Below are 25,879 nucleotides of genomic sequence, written 5' to 3'. Positions count from 1 at the left end.
CAAAGAAGACTTACCCTAAATTCCAAAAGCTGGAAGACTTACCTTGAATTCTCAAAGCTGAAAGAGCGTAAAGTACCATTTTTCGAATCATTTCAGGCTGCAGAGTACCACCATTAGATGCACTAATAACAGAAAAACCACCTACATAATTTGTAGTTGCGTGAAATGCTTGCACCGAATATTGTGTTGGTCGCGGAGGACGTGTGGGACAATCAGATATAATATGACCCTGTTGCTTGCAATAATTACAAAACTTTTTACTGCAACTCCGAGAAATATGTCCAAATTGTTTGCAAGAGAAACATTGAACATGTCTCATATCACGACCTTTACCTCTACTCTGAGTAACATATGCAACTGTCACCGACTCAAAAACAACAACTTCATGAGACATGGCTCCTTGAGTAATGAGACGTTGTTCCTATCTTAGAAGTTCTCTAACACATGTATCCAAAGAAGGAATTGAATTTTTCTTAAGCAAAGTACCTATGACAACTTCAAATTTTGGGAAAAGTTTCATGAGAAACTAATTTCGACTACTTATGTTGTAGACCACTTGGACAGTCGCGGGAGCAGTCTTAGGAACATTCACATGAATAAGAGTAGAGTGCTTTGTCCATATATTCAAAAAATCATAATAATATTCTTCAATAGATAAATTATCTTGTTTGTAATTGACTATCTCTACCTCTAACTGAAAACGCTTAACTACATTGTCCTGGTTGTAAATACGCTTCAAGTAATTCCACATTTCTTGAATAGTTGAAAATGAACGCAAATTATTGATCATTTGAGGATCAATAGTGTTGAGGATCCAAATGATTATTTGAGCTTCTTTGATTTCACATGCATCTAATATGACTTTATCTATAGGAGGCTTAGACACATTATCTAGATGATTCCATAAATCTTTTCCCTTCGCATAATTATTGAACTCAAATTTTTAAATTGGATAATTCTTAACGGTAAAACGGACACAAAAATAATTTATTTCGTTTTCTGAATCCATGATACAAATAATATATCTATATATTTTTAAAAGACAATGAATCTCTTTTGCATCCTATGTTTTTTTAATAACTTGCAAGAAAGTGAAAAAGAAAAAAAAGAACGAAACTTACTTAACCTTGTTGAATATTGTATGCTAGCATTAAATATAACACTATAAGAATAGCTATCACACTGAATGTTCAATCTTCTAGCACCGAAGAACATTCACCAAATCACAAGAATATAATCACAATAACAATCAACGATAATCGAAACACTCAATTGCAATCAAATAAACCAAACAAATCAAGAATTGAAAACCAACAACCGGCAATCAGGAATCACAAGAATCAATTATGATAAACATAAAATCAAGATCACAAAACATTGACGGAAATCGCAGACAAAATAACAAGACGACAATCCGAAAACTCAAAATCAAAAACAGTTACAACGTTCGATTTCCAAAGAACTATTTCAAAACAAAAAACTAACAAGGAACAAGATTTCAAGAACTATCAAGTGGAGTGTCACTGTTTATCCAAGGTAATAAGATTTTGCAGATCTGATCAAACTATTTGATTTTCTAGTCTATTATAAGAATGGAAAATATATACCATTAAGAGGAATCAAATCATCTCATATTAATAGTTTGATGATTGTGTCTTCCCATGTATTTCTATTCTTTAATTGGATACACTTTTCATAGTTACATGCGGGTTAAGATGGGTCTCGGTTGAAAAACTTAATTTACATTGGGGGATGCTTTATCATTTTTGTGAATAGTTCTCTCTTCAGTCTGGTGCTCGCTCTTTAGCATCTCGACTTCTCTTCTCTTCATTACTTTCATATCCCCCTGAATGTAGTATTATGAACGTTTCATGACCTTTTGCATGTCGATATGTTTCTTATGTGTTAAGGACTCATTGAATTTGTGTGCCTTCAAGCCAATATAAAATGCTCTTACAAATCTCTCCTGATTAAGATTTCTTTCCACATCGGATAATCTATACACTGAACATGTGTTTATAAGTGGGGGCAATCCTCACCCTACAAACCGATTTTATAGGGATGAGTTAGACTCAACTCACATATTCTAAAATGGTATCAAAACCTCACTTAATATCCATTGAACCACACACCATTTAGTTCCACGCCAGATATATAAATCCTAAGCGTGATAGGGGGTGTTAAGAGTCTCACATCAGATAATCTATAATATAAACATGTGTTTATAAGTATCCTACAAGCCGATTCTTTAGAGATGATTTAGGCTCAATCCACACATTCTAATAAGATTAACTACATATATCATTGTCTCATTAAAATGAGCAAGATAGTCATTTAAGGTTTCAAAGTATTTTCGACAAGCATTAAATAGAATTGTTGTCGATACTCGTCAATGTCTGCTTTCGTAAAACCAGTGAATTAATTTTCAAATAAATTCTACATATTAATTGATTGAGTGGCGAGGTACATTGATGTACAAGTGAAATTTAGCGTCCTTTAAATCAATTAAAAGGGTTTTTCACTTTAAAGGTTCCACAAGTATCATGATAGTCATCTTAGTGTTGTCTGTTGCCAAATATTTCTTGATTCCCATGGAGTTCTCCAAGTTAAGTGATTTAAAATTCTCCATAATTGTAGTCTCTCATATCTCTTGGCACAATGGTTGAGGGTCATCTTATATGAAGGATATCACTTTATATAAACTCTTTTAATATTCTATCTCTAACCAATACACCCTACTCATGCCCAACACTTTTTTTGGACTTGGTACGTGGATTTAAACGGTGGGTGGCCCAATGTCTGATCGGCAAGCTTTGATACCAATTTTTGGATCAAAGGCATACCACTACGATAAAAGCAATTATTGTTAGTGAGGGCGCAATTGTATTTTCTTGTAGTATAGAGCTCTCAAGGACTGCACCTAGCCTACATAACCCATCATATGTGTCATGGGTTGGAAGGTTAAGCTCATTGAATCGCATCGGTGACACTGGATAAATCAATCCAACAATCTGCCGTCCAGTGACAGTCGGGGGATTCAAACTGATGACCTTGCACAAATACCAATTTTAGAGTTTGACCTAACTCGTCTTTACAAAATCGGCTTGTACGATGATGGGTGTCACTCTATATAAATTCTTTCAATGCTTTATCTCCAACCAATGTAAGACTTGTGATTTTCCCAATATGAATCATCTTCCTACAACTCTCTTTTGTTGGATAACTTGGACATGTGTTCGTAAGTTTACATTTTGGCACTACAATTCTTCCGTAGTGATTTGAATTGCGTGAAGAGACTCATTATCCTCGTATGACACATTGATTTTTCTCATCTCACTAAATTTTTTCTCCATTATATATAATCTTTATCTTTTAAATGTTATACATTAATTTAATCAAGACTCTTTTCTCGTATTCGATTAGTTTCTTTTATGTTAAATATTTGAATATTATTTTACACAATTTAGACATGTGTTGTATTTAAAAGCACATTATAGTATCTATAAAAAATAATATAGCGTTTATGTTTAAAATAGTATAATTTTTAATTTCATTTATAATAAATATTATGGAATTTTAATTTTAATTATTTATTAAAAGAATTCATTTAGAGCAAGGTAGTCCGAAGTCAATCTAAAACTGGATTCGGATAATAATATTTAGATTGTTTTAGTTCAATCCTAAAAAATCTGAGATTTGTAAAAATCGAATGACTCATTTTAACATTTCTAGTATTGACAGCTCTCAGTGATGGGCTTGGAGAATTTATACGGGCTTGAAGAATTTATATGGTAGGGTCAAATAGGTGTTGGAAGTTGAGAGAAGCCACTCAGTGTTACTTTTTGTTTTCTAAATTTTTCTATTTATTTAGAATTGAGTTATGAATATCCGAGTCTTTTGTATAAAACCATTTTTAAGTGAATATTAAGTTTTTATGAATAATAAGGAAGTTTTTATTTTTTTTGTCTCCTCCTTTTATTTAAAGTCCTAGAACTTGAAAAAGTAAGATAACTTTGGGTTTGATTTCTTTCCTTTTCAGGCCAGAGTTTCAAGAGATTAAGAATATTGTTCAGCAGGTAATAAAAACACTGGGTCATAAACTCTCAGGATTTGCTGATGACCTTATTGGGATACAACCTCGAGTAGAAGAATTAGACACCCTTATGGACGTGAGCTCAACTAATGATAAGTTTCGAGTTATCGGTGTTTGGGGGATGTCTGGAATCGGAAAGACAACTCTGGCTTCAGCCTTGTATGATAAAGTCTCCGGTCAGTTTGATGCAAGCTGTTTTATTGAGAATGTAAGCAGAATTTATAAAGATGGTGGAGCTAATGCTGTAATGAAACAAATCCTTCAGCAAACCATGGATGAAAACAATCTAGAGACATACAGGCCATCTGAAATATCTAGTATTGTTCGTAACAGACTATGCAACAGGAAGCTCCTTGTAGTTCTTGACAATGTAGATTTATTAGATCAAGTGGAAGAATTGGCTATAAATCCCGAATCTCTTAGCACAGGAAGTAGAATGATCATTACAACCAGGGATATGCATATTCTAAAAGCGTATGGAACATGGTTAGTCTCTCAAAATACACGCATGTCGTATCAAGTGTATGAGGTTCCACTATTGAATAACAATGATGCTCGCGAATTGTTTTATAGAAAAGCATTCAAAAGTAAAGATCCTACTAACGGTTGTGTGAAGCTGACTCCAGAGGTGCTAAACTATGTTCAAGGTCTTCCATTAGCAGTTAGAGTGGTGGGTTCTTTCTTGCGTACTCGAAATGCTGGCGAATGGAGAGATGCCTTGAATAGATTGAGGAATAATCCGGACAAAGAAGTTATGGATGTGCTTCAGGTAAGTTTTGAGGGATTACATCCAGTGGCGCAAGAAATATTTCTTCATATTGCTTGTTTCTTTAAGGGGAGAAGGAAGATTACGTGACTCGAATTCTAGATGCTTGTGAGTTGCATCCTCTAATTGGAATTCAAAGTTTGGTTGAGAGGTCACTCATAGCTATTAGAGATGAGGAAATTTATATGCATGATATGTTGCAAGAATTGGGGAAGAAAATAGTTAGGCAACAGTTTCCGGGCGAACCAGGATTGTGGAGCAGGTTGTGGCTTTATCAGGATGTCTACGGTGTCATGACAACACAAACGGTAACGAGATATCTTTCCAAAATTTAAACTTCTCTTTCCATTAGATTAGATAGTTTAACTTTTACCATCAAATAAAGATATCTTGCAATAATATTTATTTATAAGTAAACAAGTCCAATTTATTCAAGCATTTTGTTTTTTCTCCCTTTCTTAACATGTATATTCTTACTATTTTCAGGGAACGAACAAAGTTAAAGCCATAATTCTAAACAAAAAAGGGCATAATTCTGAATATCGTCGGTTGAGGGCTGATGGATTATCAATAATGCAGGGACTTCAAATTCTTATATTATATCATAATGATTTTTCAGGAAGTCTCAAATTTCTTTCTAATAGCTTGCAGTATCTTGAGTGGCATGGTTACCCCTTTGCTTCTTTGCCATTAAATTTTGAGCCGTATGGGCTTGTTGAATTGAACATGCCTTGTAGCAGCATCCAACGACTATGGAACGATCACAAGGTATTGTAATTTCTTTCATTATCTCCTTAACAATTTAACAATATGAATTATTGTTGATTACTCTATGAAAAAACTCAAAAATAATATGCTTATAACATTCAAGTTTAAATACAACATACTAACAGTTGGTTGCTCATTCTGTCTTCCCAGGATCTCCCCTGTTTGAAAAGGGGGGATCTCAGCAACTCGAAATGTCTTGTGGAGACACCAAATTTTTCTGGAAGCAAAATACTTGAGCAACTTGATCTTACAGGATGCATAAACCTATCGTATGTCCATCCATCTATTGGACTTCTGGAAAAACTTGTTTTCTTGAGTTTTGAAGGCTGCAGGAGCTTGGTCAGGATAGTTCTTCACGGTGACACTGCATCTAATTTATGCTCTCTCAAAGTTCTGCATCTCTCTGGCTGCACAAAACTTGAAACTATACCAGAGTTTACAGGGGTCTCGAATCTTGAGTATCTTGATATTGATCAGTGTACAAGTTTATCAATAATTGATCAATCTATTGGGGATCTTACACAGCTTAAATTCCTTAGTTTAAGGGACTGCACGAATCTTGTTAGTATACCCGAAAGCATTAATTCTATGACTTCTCTTGTTGCTTTAGATTTATGTGGCTGCTTAAAACTAGAGAATGTACCCTTAGGGAAGGTATCAGCTTCTGCTGATAAACTTACATCTTCAAGTTCACACTATATGAAATCTTTGATTTTTTTGGACCTAAGCTTTTGCAATCTAAGTATAGTCCCTGATGCTATTGGAGAGCTAAGGCATTTAGAAAGGCTAAATCTAGAAGGAAACAACTTTGTTTCATTACCATCTTCAATGGGGAGTCTTTACAGTCTAGCATATTTAAACTTGACACATTGCACCAAACTTCAATCATTGCCTGACCTCAAATTGTGTGCTACTTGTTCATCCGGGGGAAGTTATTTTAAAATGATATCCGGAACTCATAATCATAGGTCAGGATTATATATTTATAACTGCCCCCTCTTAAAGATTGGAGAAAAAAGTCAAGACTTGGCAGTTTCGTGGCTGCATAATTTAGCTCAGGTATACTGCATAATTTAGTTTGTGGCCGAATATATATATATATATATATATATATATATATATATTCCTGATTCATCTGAGTTATTTTTTCCTATGGTATAACAGAGTCCTCATCATTTCCGGGGTGGCTTTGACATTATTGTTCCCGGGGAGAATATTCCTGACCGGTTTGATAGAAAATTTAAGGGACGTGCTAGAGTACGTGTACGAAATTATATGAGAATGTATAAAGATTGGATTGGATGCGTCTTTGGTGTGGTATTTGAGGGGCCAAAGTTTGGTTCTTCACATCATTCAGATTCCTGGGCGCAACACTGTTGTCTATATCTTTCTTTTGAAAATGAAGAAACAGAAGAAACCTTTGACATACCAATTCGGTTAGACCTGAACAGTGTTGCTCTCTCAAATGAAAACATACCTGGCTAATTTATATCTCTAGGCCCCACTGCCATTTCGTGTCAACAGGAGCAACTATCACATTCAAAGCTCACAGAGATCTCAAGTTGTTAAACTCGGGAATACAAATGGTATGGAACAAGGATTTCTCTAGTACTACATTAGAGATGGGGACAAATATTTTCAATGGACCAAAGTTTGTTGGAAATAATTATGCATCTTTAAGTAGCAGGAGCCGCAGTAGGCCTGAAATCCAGCTTCCTTATGATTGGCGTGATGCCGATGAAGAGGAAAAGCCTGAGATTCAGCTTCGTCATAATTTGGGTGTTGCCGAAGAAGAGAAAAGGCCTAGAATTCAGCTTCCTTATAATTGGTATGTTACTGAGGAAGATGAAGACGAGAGAAGGGGAGTGAATGTTCATCTCTCAAGTAGCAGCCTTACAAGTTTCCAGAGTGGACGTAACTCATGATTTGTATTAAAAAAAAAACCCTCCATAATTTATTTGGTTTATTTCTGCTATTTCCTATACACATGAAAAAAGTAATAAAATATAGGCAAAATTGTTTGTGTTTTTTTTTCTCTTTCTAAATAAGATATGAGTTCAATACTACTAATCTACCCCGTGTTACATGACCAGAGCATTGACTCACTACCTAGTCTCGAAACCAAAACACGGAACTCTCCGACTAAATCCCGAGTAAGCTACCTTCCACTTACTTTAGCAATACTACTCTTGAGTATCTCAACGATGCCCATGTAAAGGCAAAATTCAAACAGAAGGGTAAGAATTCAAATCATTATGAAGAAGTATAATAAAGCACAATGGTTAAATCAACAATTAACGGAATTCATCACACCTTGTATAACCATGTAAATAATACTAACCAACATTTATTTCACATGTTTCAAACATCCATCACAACTCAAGGAGTATAATATTAAAATCCAAACTATATTCCCAATGATATACATAACTACAATTATCACATAATCACATATTTTTCCAAATTATGTATCCAAACATCACCAAGTTCAATTACCATATCTCATACACACATCACAATCACAACAATGCATACACTTAATTATCACATAACTCTAATGTGACTCAATACAAGACATGTGACTCTATGCATGTGGTACCGCAATGTGAACCCAACGTTTCACCGTTTTCCGATTCAATATCTAGAATACAAGCCACGCTTCCGATCCGAACAAGATCAAAGCCACTACGTCTATTTCCAATTAAGGATCAACGTCTGCTACGCCTATTTCCATTCAAGGATCAACGTCTATTACCATGTGAACCCACAGTTTCACCGCTTCCACCATGAAGCCGACCATGCCATGAATGAATGTACAAATACCAACACATATGCAATTAAGATCATCTCTACCATCTTAACATCCCACATATCACCATAATTCAACTCTATAAATTATCCACCAATGGTACATATACACATTCATAACAATATATCATTCACAAATATAGGCTAATTATCAAATACGCACACTTAACGTTCATTTCAAACTGAATACAGCCTTTAAAATCTCAAATTTTCATTTTTCAACAGTGTTAACCGGTTAACGCATTTAGGTAACCGGTTAACGCGTAACAGAATGCACTTCCTGGCAGATTTTCAACAGTGTTAACCGGTTAACGCTTTTGGTTAACCGGTTAACGCAAAACAGAATGCAACTCCTGCGTTAACACAAAACAGAATGCAGAATTTTCTGCGTTTTTCATCGTTGGAGGACTTTCGGACCTCCGATTTCGATTCCGTAAAAAGTCAAACGCTCAGAAAATTATAACTCATACAATACTCTAAGTGTATAAAGTTAATTTACAGTTTTAACACAATTAAATCACCACAAATCAAGAATACTCATCAAAACCTCACAATTTTAAAAACCATGAAATTTAGGGATTCCAACGTAACATATTTCTACCCATTGACCCAATCATACTAACTCATAATAATAAGGATTCTCCCCCCTTACCTCTTCAATTTTCTAGAAACCTTAGCTTCTCTCTTGTTCTTCTCCTCTTCTCCTTACTTTTCCTCTTTTCTTTCTCTGTTGTCGTCAAATGATCAAATGAATCCTATTTCTCACTTTCCTACCTCTTATATTCTAGTATTATATTTGGGCTTAAAGAATGATACCTCTAATTTAATTATTAGGCCCAATAAGACCTAATATTAAAATATCTCTAATTAGTTCAATTAAATTAAACTAACACAATATATTCACCAAGTTAATTAATATAATCAATTATTCAATTATATCTCATATCAACTAAATAATTAATTAACACACCAAATTAATTAATATAATCAATTATTATACTATCTAACGACCAATTAATCAATTAACACTCCAAATAAATAAAATAAAATAAAATAATAATATAAGAAATAATTACTAAAATTGGGTTGTTACACCCTTGTCTGGGCTACCAAACGACAGAGGCAGTACATGTTGACTCACACTACGTTGTTGATCTTCTTCGATCAAGTACATTTTCAAGAAACCTGCTCTGACCGGAAGTGTTGTCCGTTGGCAAATGGTTTTGACTGAATACGACATTCAATACGTCACACAAAAAGTCATCAAAGACAGTGTGTTGTATGACTATTTGGCACATCAACTAGTGGAAGATTACCAACCCATGAAATTTGATTTTCCTGATGAAGACATCTTGTTCATTAGAGAGTTTGATCTCCTTTACAGTGGCGCAAGGTGGACTTGTATGGTTAGTTCTCCAACGATAAAGTCAATTCAAAATTCAAGATGAATTTAATGAAAATAAAGACAAAAAATTATACATTTATCTTAATGTGTGAACTCTTTTTATATTTAGATCAAATAAAATAAAATTTAGACGGATTAGTCCTTTAACCTATCCATAACAATATCTTTAATTCCCACTTAAATATAATATCTTCTATAGACCAACATATTTAAAAAAAAGTCGTCTAAAACAAAAAGTAAACTTCCTTATTTCCCGACATCTCATGTCTAACCCTTTCCTACCATGATATATTAAGAATACGACAATATAGGTTAGTTTATATATCACAAGATACATTGACTCAATTTATTTATATAATTGATTAATTGTAATTAGGGATAAATTAATAAAATTATACTTTTGCACAAGACTAAGAAAATTAAATACTAAATTAATTATGGACGTGGAAGTTGAATGTTCGATGTTGAGAGTATATTAGCCAGCACTCCAAGCAAGTTACATCATATTTTAAGTTTGTTGAAAATTTCTGAGTAGCATTTGTCTAAGGAAGACGTGCACCAAACCAAGTATATATCAATTTCTGTTGAATGAATAACAATAGTTTCGTAATGTGGTTGTTACGAGTAACCCTTCTTCGTTGACTTTCCTTCTTACAATCTTCTAGTATATTAACTCGACTTCCTTCAACAGTCGAACACAATGAATTCACGAATTGAGACAACATGGATTCAAACTCAAATATTTCAGGTAACACTGCTTCTACTCCACTATCAAAATCTATTCATTTACACGTTATTTTTGTATACTTATATTCTTATTTTTGTTGTTGCATTTTCAATTCCTATCATAGATACGTCACTCTCGTGTACTTCCTTTCTCCAGCAACATTTTTCTGCCCTGTCGAATTGTTTGCCATTTTCCAATTTGAGGCAAGGAGCTGAACCTTCCCATTCTTCCTGGATAATACTCACAATCGAAGAGGTAGACATGACGTGTTTATCAGTTTTAGAGGTCCTGACACACGCAACAATTTTGTTGATCATCTTTATGATCATCTAACTAGAAAGGGTATTTCCGTCTTCAAGGATGATAAAAGGCTTGAGAAAGGAGAGTCCCTTTCCCCACAACTTGTACAAGCAATTAAAAATTCACGGATTTCTATTGTTGTATTCTCTGAAAGATATGTGGAATCCAAGTGGTGTTTGGAAGAGATGGCTACTATTGCAGAATGCTCTAAAGAATTCAATCAAAAAGTATTTCCGGTATTTTATGCCGTGGATCCATCTCATGTACGAAATCAGAATGGGGTTTACCGAAAAGCCTTTGTTTTACACAAGAAGAAATTCAAACGTGATCTGAATAAGGTTGTGAGGTGGACGAATGCTATGAACGTCTTAGCTAACTTTGTCGGTTGGGATGTCAGGAACAAGTAAGTAATTTTCCCTTTCTTGTTACTTGTTTTACATTTTCTACTGAGTTCAACGTGTTCAACAAATTATTTTACAAATGAAAACCCTTTTTTTTGTCAATTATATTCTTATGTATGCGCTAATTGCAGTGACGCATGGTCATACATTTGCATGTATGCGTCAATTACAGTGACGTCTGTGTATAAAAATCTAATGCATGCGTCATAACGGTTGACGTTTAGTCTTTAAACGCGAGTTTGCTAAATAAATTGAAAACGTCATTATTTTGGTAATATATGATTAATTAAAAAAATCCATAAAATGGCTTAAGTCCTCTCACTATTTTAATCACCTTGCTAGATGGTTTACATATTTTTTTTATTTCTTGTCTATGTACTATGAACTCAATATATTTAAATTGTGTAATTTGTGTTGGAAATCCCCCAAAATTTATGGAGAATTTCAATCAATCTTGATGAACAAGATTATTATTATCCACACAATAACAATGAAAAGAGAAGAACAATGGAGAAAGAAAAAGTGTCAAGAACGATGAAAGAGAAGAAAAATTAAAATTCTGCAAAGTTTCTCTCTGCTAACAAATTGTGAAAAACTTCTTATTCACTTTGCAACTGCAAAATGCTGTGAATACAATGTTATGAATGCTCTATTCACTTTATTACAAAAATAAGGGTTACTCCCTCTATTTATAGATTTACGTTAACTTGGACCTCAAGTCATAGATCAAAACTATAAAAGCCTGAAATTATAAAAGTCCAAAATAGCTAACAGTACTTAACACACTAGGTGGTTGGACACTTCCTTCCTCTGTCGCGCAACCTGCTTCGACACAAGGAATTACAATTCAACACACCACCTAATTCAGTGTGTCTAAGTTATCTACATTTATCATAGATCTTAGTCTTTCGAACACTTCGACCTGCAATCCCTTCGTCATGATGTCTGCAATCTGATTCTCAATTCTGCAATGTTCCACATTCATCTTCTCATCTTCTACCTGCTCTCGAAGATAATGGAACCACATCTCGATGTGCTTGCTTCGATCATGTGCTATCGAATTCTTCGCCAAATTGATAGCTGACATGTTGTCGATCTTCATGGTAATTGCTCCATGATTCTTCGCTGTTATCTCTTCGACCAGATTCACCATCCATGTTGCTTGACATGCACAAAGAGAAGCAACTATGTATTTTGCTTCGTACGACGATAATGCCACTACTAGCTACTTTCTCGAACTCCACGCAACTGGTGCACCACCTAGCATAAACACATAACCAGCTGTGGATTTTCGATCCTCAGCATCACTACACCAACTTGAGTCGGTGTATCCCACTAATTTGCATTTTTTTCCTTCATCAGCTGCAGGAAACAAAATTCCATAGTCGAGAGTTCCTCTCAGATACCTTAATATCCTCTTCCCCACTGCTAGATGTGATACCTTTGGCTTCTGCATGAACCTACTCATCATACCTACACTGTATGCTAAGTCAGACCTTCTATGACAAAGGTATCGAAGTGACCCAATAAGTCTTCTATATTTGGTTGGATCGACATCATCTTCATCTGAATCTTTCGACAATTGTAATCTTGGCTCAGCTGGAGTCGAAGTTGGGTTGCAATCTTGCATCTCAAATCTCTTGAGAATTTCGCCTGCATACCTTCTTTGATGCATCATCAAACCTCTAGTACTCTTGTATAATTCGATGCCAAGGAAATATGAAATGTCACCCAAATCTGATATTTCGAATTCCTTGTTGAGATCACCTTTGAAGTCTTCGCTCTCCTTCTTACAACTACCTGTTATCAACAGGTCATCGACATAGAGGCATAGTATAAGCAATTCATTCTTACTTCTTCTTACATATACTCCATGTTCATATTTGCACTTCACAAATTCCTTCTCCCTTATAAATCCATTTATCTTCTTGTTCCAAGCTCTTGGAGCTTGTTTAAGTTCGTACAGGGCTTTATGCAGCCTGTGCGCTTTTCTTTCTTCGCCTTGTTTCACAAACCCAGCTGGTTGTGCAACATAAACTTCTTCTTCTAAGGGGCAATTCAGGAATGCACATTTCACATCCATTTGACACATCTTCTAGTTGTTCATGTTTGCTAGACCAACAACCAACCTGATTGTTTTGATCCTAGCAACAGGTGCAAAAATTTCATCGAAGTCGATTCCTTCTTTCTGACGAAATCCTTTCGCCACAAGTCTCGCCTTGTGTCGAGTCACTTCTCCTTTGGGATTCAACTTCACCTTGTATACCCACATCACATCGATTGCCTTCTTATTTTGGGGCAATTCGACAAGTGACCAAGTGTTGTTGCTTTCATCCACTTCGAATCTTTCAATGTCTCAGCTGCATTGGCAGGTTTGACATCTACGTAGAAAGCGTAATGTACCAGCTCACCTTCTTCATCGACCACATCATCCGATGTAATCACACATTCTTGCAACCTTGCAGGCATGTGTCTTTTTTTTCTTTGAGATCTACTTGTACTTGCTTCACCTCTGACTTCTTCCTGTCGAACTTCTCTTTCGACTTCACTAGTTGGTTCATCATAAAAGATTCTCACTGATTCTTTCTTGATATTCTCAGTCCAATCCCACTCCTTAAGCTCATCTATGATCACGTCCCTGTTGATCACTACTTGCTTATTCACTGGTTCGAACAACTTATATCCTCCAGTCGAATGATATCCTATCAGGATCATCTGATTGGAATTGTCATCAAATTTTCTTCTCAACTGATCTGGCACATGTCTATGTGTTATAAATCCAAACACCCTCAGATGACTCAAGATTGGCTTGACATCAGACCAATATTCTTCTGACGTGATTCCTTCTAGCTTCTTCGTCGGACATATGTTCAGGATAGATGTCGCAGTCAACACGGCTTCTCCCCATAATTCTTTGGGTAGATGTTTGCCTTTCAACATACTTCTAACCATATTCATGATGATTCTATTCTTCCTTTCTGCGACTCCATTATGCCGTGGAGTGTAGGGTGGCACCACCTCATGCACAATCCCTTCTTTCACACATAATGAATCGAAATATTTCGACATATATTCTCCACCACTATCAGTTCTCAAAATCTTGATCTTTCAACCGCTCTGTCTTTCGACCATAGATTTAAACTTGGCAAATACCTTGATCACTTCACTTTTCTTCTGGATCAGGTAAGACCACAGTAATCGACTGAAATCGTCTATGAATGTAACAAAGTATTTGTTACCTCCAATCGAATTCACCTGGAGAGGGCCACATACATCATAGTATATGACTTCAGAAATTGCCTTCGACCTGTTTTCTGCATCCTTACTAAAGTTGTTCTTATGCTGTTTCGCCTGCACGCATTCTTCACACACTTCGTTTGGAATGTCGATTTCTGGTAATCCTGCAACCATATTTATTCTCTTCAAATATTTGATGTCTTTGAAATTGAGATGGCCAAGTCTATAATGTCATATCCATTCATCTCTGCTGGCTGCTATTGCAAGGCACTTATGCTCTATCACATTAAGCTCAATCTTGAAGGTTCTATTCTGAGACATTGGAGCCTTTAAGATCAACCTTCCATTTGAGTCGAGAACTCTCATCATCTTGTCTTCGATAGACACCTTGTAGTTCTTTTCGACTAACTTCCCTATGCTGAGCAAATTACTCTTCATGCCTGATATGTACAACACATTTGAAATTACTGACCTCTTGCCATCTTTCCTCATAATTAGAACATCACCAACACCTTCAGCTGCTAGAGTGTTGTCATTTGCAAATTTCACCATGTTCTTCATTGAGGGCTTTATGTTGACAAACCAATCTTTTCTTCCAGACATGTGTGATGAGCATCATGAGTCCAAGTACCATTAGTCCTTGAATCTCTCTTCGTCTCTTGTTGTAACCATCAGCAACGTCTCTTCTTCTTCATATTTCGCCAGCTTTGCATAAGTTTCTTGATTCTTCTACTTTTTTCGACAATCACTAGAATAGTGACCATACTTCTGACAATTGTAACACTGAATGTGACTCTTGTCTGGCTTTTGACCACCACCTTTTCCTCTACCTACAACACCACCTCTTTGGTTGCCTTGGTTCCAGGGTTTTCTCTGATTCGACCAATTTCCTTCTTGCTGATTTTGATCGGTCAAATTGTTGTAACCTCCTCTACCTTTGTTGTCATTCCAACTACCTTTTTATTTTCGTTCTTTTGTTGATTGAGCCTGCAAAGCCATATCACTCTTCAACTTTCCTGTAGCTCTTTCATCCATTCTTTGTTCATGAGATTCAAGCGTCCCTTGAAGCTCTTCCTGTTGGTGTAAGCCCTAGAGGCCAATACTTTTGGTACTTGTATCGAATTATTTATTAATAATAAAAGGCTTTTTCTTTATTACGTTTATTTAATAAAGTCCCTAGAATAGCTAGTCCGTTTAATGTATTAAGTGTGACTTAATCATGAGAACACATTAAACATAAGGACACTATTCTTAAAGTATCTGTAGTCGAGCTTTAGTGTGAAGTGGGATAACATTAAAGCATTAAGACTATTATGTTTGTAGACTGATGATCACATCTCATGGATCATGGATAAAGAGTTATCGAGTCTTAAACATAGGTATGAATATTAGGAGTAATATTTATACCGGATTGACCCGCTGTGAGAACACTATATAGAAAGTTATGCAAAGTGTCATAAGTTATTCTCATGGTGATAATAGTGTATTCCACTCTTCGACCTGAAACCACTATGGATCCTAGATGTAGAGTCGAGTGCTTTATTGCTGATTCAACGTTGTCCGTAACTGGATAACCATAAAGACAGTCGATGGGTACTCCACGAAGCATGCTGAGGGACATGAGTGACCTAGATGGAATTTGCCCATCCTGCATAACAGGATAAATGTCTATGGGCCCAATATTGAACTGGACAAGGATGACACGGTCTATGCCTTGTATTCAATATAGACATAAGGGCAAAAGGGTAATTATACACATAAGTATTATCACAGAAGGAATTGTCAGATCACATGACATTTTCGTGTCTTGGGTAGCAGTGATGTGTTGCTAGATACCGCTCACTGTTTATTATGTTAAATACATGATTTAATATAATTGCCAACGCCGCGAAAACCTACAGGGTCACACACAAAGGACGGATTGATGAGAGATAGAGTAACTAAGGAATATCGTAAGGTACGGTGCCCTTAAGTGGATTATAGAACATCGTAAGGTACGGTGTACTTGAGTAGAATACGAAATATGGTAAGGTACCATGGGCTTAAGTGATTTTGGGCATATTATAAGATATGGGCCAAAATACACTTAAGTGGGCTTTTAGCTTGAAGCCCACACAAGTGGTTCTATAAATAGAACCCTTGTGCAGAAGCACAAAGTGCGGTTGCATTATTTCGTTTTTCTCTCTCTCTCTCTCTCTCACTCAAAGCCTTCATTCGTACCAACTAGCACTGAGATTGAAGGAAACCGTTCGTGTGGACTGAGTAGAGACGTTGTCATTGTTCAACGTTCGTGATCGCTTCGTGGATCTGCATCAAAGGGTTTTGATCGTCACAAGAGATCTGCACCAAAGGTTTCAACCGTCACAAGAGGTAAATATTCTATCACTGATCATGACCATTCGTAAGGATCTCTAAAGGAGAAATTTTAATTTCCGCTGCGCTTTGGGTCGAAATTCTCCTTCACTTCCTTTGTCAATTTTGACAAATCTTTCGACTCTTCCATGTCTACTACCACGTGGTCGAACTTTGGAGCCAACCACCTCAAGATCTTTCCAACAACAGATCTTGATGTCAACACTTCTCCACATACCTTGATTTGATTCACCAGTTTCGTAACCTTGGTGAAGAAATCAGTTATGCTTTCATTATCTTCCATCTGAATCAATTCACCAGTTGCTGGAAAATGTCTGTTTGGATGATTCGTTGACATGGTAATTTTCTTCCCACGAATCGATTAACCGGAGCTCTTGATACCAGATGTTGGAAATCCCCTAAAAGCTATGGAGAATTTCAATCAATCTTGATGAACAAGATTGTTATTACCCACACAATAGCAACGAAAAGAGAAGAACAATGGAGAAAGAAAGAGTGTAAAGAACAATGAAGGAGAAGAAGAATTAAAATTCTGCAGAGTTTCTCTCTGTCCATAAACTGTGGAAAATTTCTTATTCACTTTGCAACTGCAAAATATTGTGAATACAATGTTATGAATGCTCTATTCACTTTATTACAAAAATAAAGGTTACTCCCTCTATTTATAGATTTAGGTTAACTTGGACCTCAAGTCAAAGCCCAAAACTATAAAAGCCCAAAATTATAAAAGCCCAAAATAGCTAACACTACTTAACACACTAGGTGGTTGGACACTTTCTTACTCTGTCGAGCAACCTGTTTCGACACAAGAAATTACAATTCAACAATTTGTGGTATTACATAATCTTCATCTTTCACCTCAAGTTAGGAATATTGTGTGTGTTATTAAAATTGTTTTTCATATACATTGTCTTGCTTCTTCTCAAGGGAAACCACATGCTTCTGAGACTTTTCGTAGGTCTCCGATCTCCTATTTAATTTCTCTCTACATTCTTTAAGTCAAATTATATTATCTAAAAAAACACGCATTTCAGAGCTTCCTCGTGAATGTGTTTTTTTAAGTGTATCCAAAATTCTACTCAAACCCCTGATATTATAAATTATAATCTTCATCAGAATCAACAACACCACACACACTAACCACAAAACCACTCACCTAAACACCAACCTGTTCCTAAATACCTCCGCTTTACTTTCAATTTAATCATCAGCAATTAATTACAGATGATTAGCCACTTCACTCCTTTTACCTTTAAAAGTTAAATTAATTTTGTCACAAAAAACGGCCACATCATTCGAAAAACCACCAACCTCCCTATTTTGAGTCATCCAATTTTTCCAATCACCCATTTTAGAATTGACAATAATGTTAGATAATTAATTTGTAAATTAAATAGATCGAGGCTAGAATTGTGAACGAATCATTTTTCTTATAGTATTTCAAGCACTCTCAAATTCTCTTAGAGTTTTTACGTATGAATGCCAATGATAATTCAACCTATACTCGAGTTTGCACAAGACTGGTGAGAATTCTAATGTAGGAAAGATGAAATCCAAAGTTTTGTGTGAAGAATATAAACTTTTATAATACCTTATTATGAATCCTGAATGCTCAATTTATAGGCCAAACTGGTGTTATTTCATAAGATTGGGATCCTTGATTAAACACACACTTTCAACAATACTTTTGCTAAATATTGCATTTTTCGCCTATAACAACATTTTTCAAACATTGCACTATTTCTCATGCAACAACAGTTTTCAAAGGCGGTAATTTATTACATTCTGCAACACTTCATGAAGTGTTATCTATTTCTCAATTCAAAATACAAACTGGTTACTGCAACACTTCACAAGTGTTACCTATTTTTGAATTAAAAATTAACCTTCACTTGCATAATTTCTTATCATTTTGGAACACACTCAAGATTATTAATTGTTAATAATTTAAAACTACCCCCACTTGTTCTAATAACGACAAGACCAATTCTAAAAAAAAAGAGAACAAAGAAGACTTACCCTAAATTCAAAAAGCTGGAAGACTTACCTTGAATTCTCAAAGCTGAAAGAGCGAAAAGTACCATTTTTTGAATCATTTCAGACTGCAGAGTACCACCATTAGATGCACTAATAACAGAAAAACCACCTACATAATTTATAGTTGTGTGAAATGCTTGCACCGAATATTGTGTTGATCGCGGAGGACGTGTGGGACAATCAGATATAATATGACCTTGTTGCTTGCAATAATTACAAAACTTTTTACTGCAACTCCGAGAAATATGTCCAAATTGTTTGCAAGAGAAACATTGAACATGTCTCGTATCACGACCTTTACCTCTACTCTGAGTAACATATGCAACTGTCACCGGCTCAAAAACAACAGCTTCATGAGACATGGCTCCTTGAGTAATGAGAAGTTCTCTAACACATGTATCCAAAGAAGGAACTGAATTTTTCTTAAGCAAAGTACCTATGTCCAAAGTACCTAAGCAAAATACCTATGTTCCTATTCGACCCGATGTCCACCCATACCGCCAAATATAACATGGAGAGGTAGGCTTATAGTGCATTAAATTTGGATCGTCATATGATGATATTTTAAGAAAAAAATGATGTTTGTACGACCAAGTAATGTACCTTCATTGTTTTGGCATGTTTGTTAGTGTCAAACGTCTTATTGAGGGGTGTAAAACCCTCCACATGTGCCTCTTCACTTAAGAATCCTATAAGAGCTCCTTTGTATGGTTAGCTATTTCAAGGTTAGTTGCAATCCTTAGAAAGCCTCCTAGAACAAGATGCTAAGAGAGCTTCTAAGATCAATCATAACTGTCTATCACCATTGGGTCATCCTCGTGAGGAATGACTCCATCCTCTTTCGTTCAAAAAGTGATGTTTAGGGTCTTTGAAATCTTCAATTTATTTTAGTAAACATAACATAGTTGACTTGTCTTCCGCATCGTCTTTTGAACAACCTAATCTCACTTACTCGCGAGAATCCTCTTACCGAGGATCTCGGAGACCTCGGCCTTTTCGGGGAGTTGCTTCTTGAGCCATTTTCCCTTTGGTAATCTCGTGTGTTCTTCTTTAAGTGTCCCTTATGAAATTATCTTTCAATTTATCTTATGAATTGGTAGGTACTCTTAATGCCATGTCCCTTTACTCGATGGTAAAAGCATCATTGGTCAGAGTAAAAGGCCATTTGTTCTTTTGGGTTTTATGGTCCGTTTAGTATCCGGGTGTGCATGATTTATTTTAGGATGCAATCTATCCTTGCATTAAATTAAGTGGTTGGAAATTTTGATTGTCTCCTTTATAGGTGTTAGTTTGCATTGAAGGATGCTTTGTCATTTTTGTGAATAGTTCTCTCTTCAGTGTGGTGCTCGCTCTTTAGCATCTCGACTTCTCTTCTCTTCATTACTTTCATATCCTTCTGAATGTAGTATTATGAATGTTTCATGACCTTTTGCATGTCGATATGTTTCTTATGTGTTAAGGACTCATTAAAATGCTCTCAAGCCATTATAAAATGCTCTTACAAATGTCTCCTAATTAAGATTTGTTTCCACATCGGATAATCTATACCCTGAACATATGTTTATAAGTGGGGCGTAATCTTCACCCTACAAATCGGTTTTATAGGGATGAATTAGACTCAACTCACATATTCTAAAATGGTATCAAAACATCGCTTAAGATCCATTGGACCACACACCATTTAGTTTCACGCCAGATACCTAAATCCTAGGCGTGATAGGGGGTGTTAAGAGTCTCACATCAGACAATCTATGACATAAACATGTGTTTATAAGTACCCTACAAGCCGATTCTTTAGGAATGATTTAGGCTCAATCCACACATTCTAATAAGATTAACTACATATATCATTGTCTCATTAAAATGAGCAAGATAGTCATTTAAGGTTCAAAGTATTCTTGACAAGCATTAAATAGAATTGTTGTCGATACTCGTCAATGTCTGCTTTCGTAAAACCAGTGAATTAATTTTCAAATAAAATCTATATATTAATTGATTGAGTGGCGAGGTACATTGATGTACAAGTGAAATTTAGCGTCCTTCAAATCAATTAAGAGGGTTTTTCACTTTAAAGGTTCCACAAGTATGATGATAATCATCTTATTGTTGTCTGTTGCCAAATATTTCTGGATTCCCATGGAGTTCTCCAAGTTATGTGATTTAAAATTCTCCATAATTGTAGTCTCTCATATCTCTTGGCACAATGGTTGAGGGTCATCTTATTCTTCGTCTGAATTATTTGAGTTTGGCTTAACCTATTCTTACAAAATCAGTTTGTATGGTGAAGGATATCACTTTATATAAACTCTTTCAATACTCTATCTCTAACCAATGTCGGACTTAAGATTTTCCCAATACACCCTCCTCATGCCCAACACTTTTTGGACTTGGTACGTGGATTTAAACGGTGGGTGGGCCAATGTCTGATCGATAAGCTTTGATACCAATTTTTGGATCAAACACATACTACTACGATAAAAGCAATTATTGTTAGTGAGGGCGCAATTGTATTTTCTTGTAGTATAGAGCTCTCAAGGACTGCACCTAGCCTACATAGTCCATCATATGTGTCATGGGTTGGAATGTTAAGCCCATCGAAACGTATCGGTGACACTGGATAAATCAATCCAACAATCTGCCCTCCAGTGAGTGACAGTCGGGGGATTCAAACTGGTGACCTTGCACTAAAACCAATTTTAGAGTTTGACATAACTCGTCCTTACAAAACCGACTTGTACGGTGATGAGTGTCACTCTATATAAATTCTTTCAATGCTTTATCTCCAACCAATGTAAGACTTGTGATTTTCCCAATATGAATCATCTTCCTACAACTCTCTTTTGTTGGATAACTTGGACATGTGTTCGTAAGTTTTCATTTTGGCACTACAATTCTTCCTTAGTGGTTTGAATTACGTGAAGAGACTCATTATCCTCGTATGAATGTTTAGCCTACGTCACATAGTGTATGGAGTGTGACTCGATAACTATCTTTACTGCAAAATCACGTTGAGCACCAAATATTCTTGTTGAGTATTGTTTTATAGTGATTTTTGCTAGCAGTACACTGGGATCAATGCTTGACTTGTATAGGTTTATGGTAAAAATGGATAGATTAGGACTTTGAGTTGGACCTATATATAGAAATAGAAAGGGTACTATATATTTATCCCATCGAGATTTTGGTTATGGCCCTAACCTCGGATGACTGTTATCTCATCTCTTTTTGACTTTGATCGTGCTTTAGTTCTACTTGATTGAGTAAAACATTACTTGTCTTGTTGTATGAGCGCGTCATTTTTCTAATGAAAAATTATTTAGTAGTTAATTCTTACTGTATATTTATAGTTTGCCATGACATGAACCCTGAACCTCCAACTCCTTTTAATCCTTAGTTTAATTAGTTCAAATCAATTGAAATACCACGCCCCCATAAATGCATCCATAATGGGGTATTTGTAGAGTTGTCAAAATAGACTATCGCATATGGATCGGGTCGCCAGGCCCAGAAAATCGTAGGATTTTTCCTTAAAATTAGAGCTTATATTTTTCAAGACTTTTTTAATCAGTCCTAAAAAATCCGCTACCCATTAAGGGTGAAAATAGACTAGACCGACTAATAGGGGCCTACAGCCTAGCATACATAGGCTCAAGTCATGCCAAACTTTTTTTTAAATAGAGAAAGGCCTAGACTATTTTATAAGCATATTTAGTTAAAAAGGTTAGGCCTCAGGCCTTAAAAAACATTTTAAGCCTATTAGTTCGACCTATTTAAATATATATGAATAATTTTTTTTACCATCGTTATGTTATGTTCTATAATTTGAATTAAAATACATAAGTAAACTTTATTATCTTGGAGAACTTATGAAAATAAGATGAAAACACCTTATGAACAATGTCATAAGTTGTTTTCATTAGTTCGCTTAAACAAATAGTATTACAAAATTAATGTTAATAGGTAAGTTAAAATAAGTCAATGCAAACAAATTTTTAGTCTCATTGATCTTTTAATTTGTTAGTTTAATTAAATATTATTTGAATGGTTTATTTACATATGTCTAAAATGAATAGACTTTTATGTAGGCTAACATGTTAATCACGTTTCGAAAAGGTGAAACTCAGACCTAAAAATAAGCCAATGATAGGTTATAAGTCAGACTTAAGCTTCGATTTTTTTGGCTGGTCAGGCTTAGGCTTGGCAAAGCGTAGCTCGGCCCAACCTATTTCCACCCCTATAACCCATTATTATATTAATACTTATATTGTCTTACTTCAATATAATACATTGATTTTTCTCACCTCACTAAATTTTTTCACTATTATATATAATCTTTATCTTTTAAATATTATATATTAATTTAATCAACACTCTTTTCTCGTATTCAATTAGTTTCTTTTATATTAAATATTTAAATATTATTTTTCACAATTTAGACATGTGTTGTATTTAAAAGCACATTATAGTATTTATAAAAAATAATATAGTATTTATGTTTAAAATAATATAATTTTTAATTTCATTTATAATAAATATTATGAAATTTTAATTTTAATTATTTATTAAAAAAATCCATTTAAAACAAGGTAGTCCGAAGTCAATCTAAAACTGGATTCGGATAATAATTTTTAAACTCATATTCAACAAGGTTGTTTTAGTTAAATCCTAAAAAGTTCAAGATTTGTAAAAATCGAATGACTCATTTTAACATCTCTACGTATTGACAGCTCTCAGTGATGGGCTTGGAGAATTTATAAGGGTCAAATAGGTGTTGGAAGTTGAGAGAATCCACTCACAGTTACTTTTTGTTTTCTAATTTCTCTATTTATTTAGAATTGAGTTATGAATATCCGAGTCTTTTGTATAAAACCATTTTTAAGTGAATATTAAGTTTTTATGAATAATATCGAAGTTTTTATTATTTTGTCTCCTCCTTTTATTTAAAGTCCTAGAACTTGAAAAAGTAAGATAACTTTCGGTTTGATTTCTTTCCTTTTCAGGCCAGAGTTTCAAGAGATTAAGAATATTGTTCAGCAGGTAATAAAAACACTGGGTCATAAACTCTCAGGATTTGCTGATGACCTTATTGGGATACAACCTCGAGTAGAAGAATTAGACAGCCTTATGGACGTGAGCTCTACTAATGATAAATTTCGAGTTATCAGTGTTTGGGGGATGTCTGGAATCGGAAAGACAACTCTGGCTTCAGCCTTGTATGATAAAGTCTCCGGTCAGTTTGATGCAAGCTGTTTTATTGAGAATGTAAGCAGAATTTATAAAGATGGTGGAGCTAATGCTGTAATGAAACAAATCCTTCAGCAAACCATGGATGAAAACAATCTAGATATGTACAGCCCATCTGAAATATCTAGAATTGTTCGTAACAGACTATGCAACAGGAAGCTCCTTGTAGTTCTTGACAATGTAGATTTATTAGATCAAGTGGAAGAATTGGCTTTAAATCCCGAATCTCTTAGCACAGGAAGTAGAATGATCATTACAACCAGGGATGAGCATATTCTAAAAGCGTATGGAACATGGTTAGTCTCTCAAAATACACGCATGTCGTATCAAGTGTATGAGGTTCCACTATTGAGGTTCAACTAAAAGGGTTTTTCACTTTAAAGGTTCCACAAGTATGATGATAGTCATCTTAGTGTTCTCTGAAGCCAAATATTTCTTGATTCCCATGGAGTTCTCCGAGTTATGTGATTTAAAATTTTTCATAATTGTAGTCTCTCATATCTCTTGGCACAATGGTTGAGGGTCATCTTATTCTTCGTCTGAATTATATGAGTTTGGCTTAACCTATTCTTACAAAATCAGTTTGTACGGTGAAGGATATCACTTTATATAAACTCTTTCAATACTCTATCTCTAACCAATGTAGGATTTGAGATTTTCCCAATACACCCTCCTCATCCCCAACACTTTTTTTAGACTTGGTACGTGGATTCAAACGGTGGATGACCCAATGTCTGATCAATAAGCTTTGATATCAATTTTTGGATCAAACGCATACCACTACGATAAAAGCAATTATTGTTAGTGAGGCTGCAATTGTATTTTCTTGTAGTATAGAGCTCTCAAGGACTGCACCTAGCCTACATAACCCATCATATGTATCATGGGTTGGAATATTAAGCCCATCTAATCGCATCGGTGACACTGGATAAATCAATCCAACAATCTGCCCTCCAGTGACAGACGAGGGGATTCAAACTGATGACTTGTGATTTTAGAGTTAGGCCTAACTCGTCCTTACAAAACCAGCTTGTTCGGTGATGGGTGTCACTCTATATAAATTCTTCTAATACTTTATCTCCAACCAATGTAAGACTTGTGCTTTTCTCAATATGAATCATCTTCCTACAACTCTGTTTTGTTGGATAACTTGGACATGTGTTCGTAAGTTTTCATTTTGGCACTACAATTCTTCTGTAGTGGTTTGAATTGCGTGAAAAGAGTCATTATCCTCATATGAATGTTTAGCCTACGTTACATAGTGTATGGAGTGTGACTCGCTAACTATCTTTACTGCAAAATCACGTTGAGCACCAAATATTCTTGTTGAGTATTGTTTTATAGTGATTTTTGCTAGCAGTGCACTAGGATCAAAGCTCGACTTGTTTAGGTTTATGGTAAAAATGGATAGATTAGGACTTTGAGTTGAACCTATATATAGAAATAGAAAGGGTACTATATATTTACCCCATCCAGATTTTGGTTATGGCCCTGACCTCGGATGATTGTTATCTCATCTCTTTCTTTTTGACTTTGATTGTGCATTAGTTCTACTTGATTGAGTAAAACACTACTTGTCTTGTTGTATGAGCGCGTCATTTTTCTAATGAAAAATTATTAGTAGTTAATTCTTACTGTATATTTATAGCTTGCCATGACATGAACCTTGAACCTCTAACTCCTTTTAATCCTTAGTTTAATTAGTTCAAGTCAATTGAAA

General features: G+C 35.2%; 1 protein-coding gene and 1 pseudogene across 1 annotated transcript; both read left to right on the top strand.

Annotated features, from left to right (window-relative positions):
• LOC127082110 (TMV resistance protein N-like) overlaps positions 1-25,879 on the top strand; it is a 49,529-nt pseudogene that overhangs the window by 7,922 nt on the left and 15,728 nt on the right.
• On the top strand, positions 10,301-24,624 carry LOC127086524 (TMV resistance protein N). The gene is made up of 3 exons (XM_051027301.1): positions 10,301-10,588; positions 10,692-11,270; positions 23,916-24,624. The coding sequence occupies exons 2-3, from the start codon at positions 11,053-11,055 to the stop codon at positions 24,520-24,522; spliced, it is 825 nt and encodes a 274-aa protein (XP_050883258.1). The 5' UTR covers positions 10,301-10,588; positions 10,692-11,052; the 3' UTR covers positions 24,523-24,624.

This window comes from Lathyrus oleraceus, chromosome 5 (genome assembly GCF_024323335.1).
Source record: "Lathyrus oleraceus cultivar Zhongwan6 chromosome 5, CAAS_Psat_ZW6_1.0, whole genome shotgun sequence".
NCBI classification, from domain to species: domain Eukaryota; kingdom Viridiplantae; phylum Streptophyta; class Magnoliopsida; order Fabales; family Fabaceae; genus Lathyrus; species Lathyrus oleraceus.
Note: the sequence above shows the minus strand (reverse complement) of the source record. Positions and strands in the feature narration are given on the sequence as shown.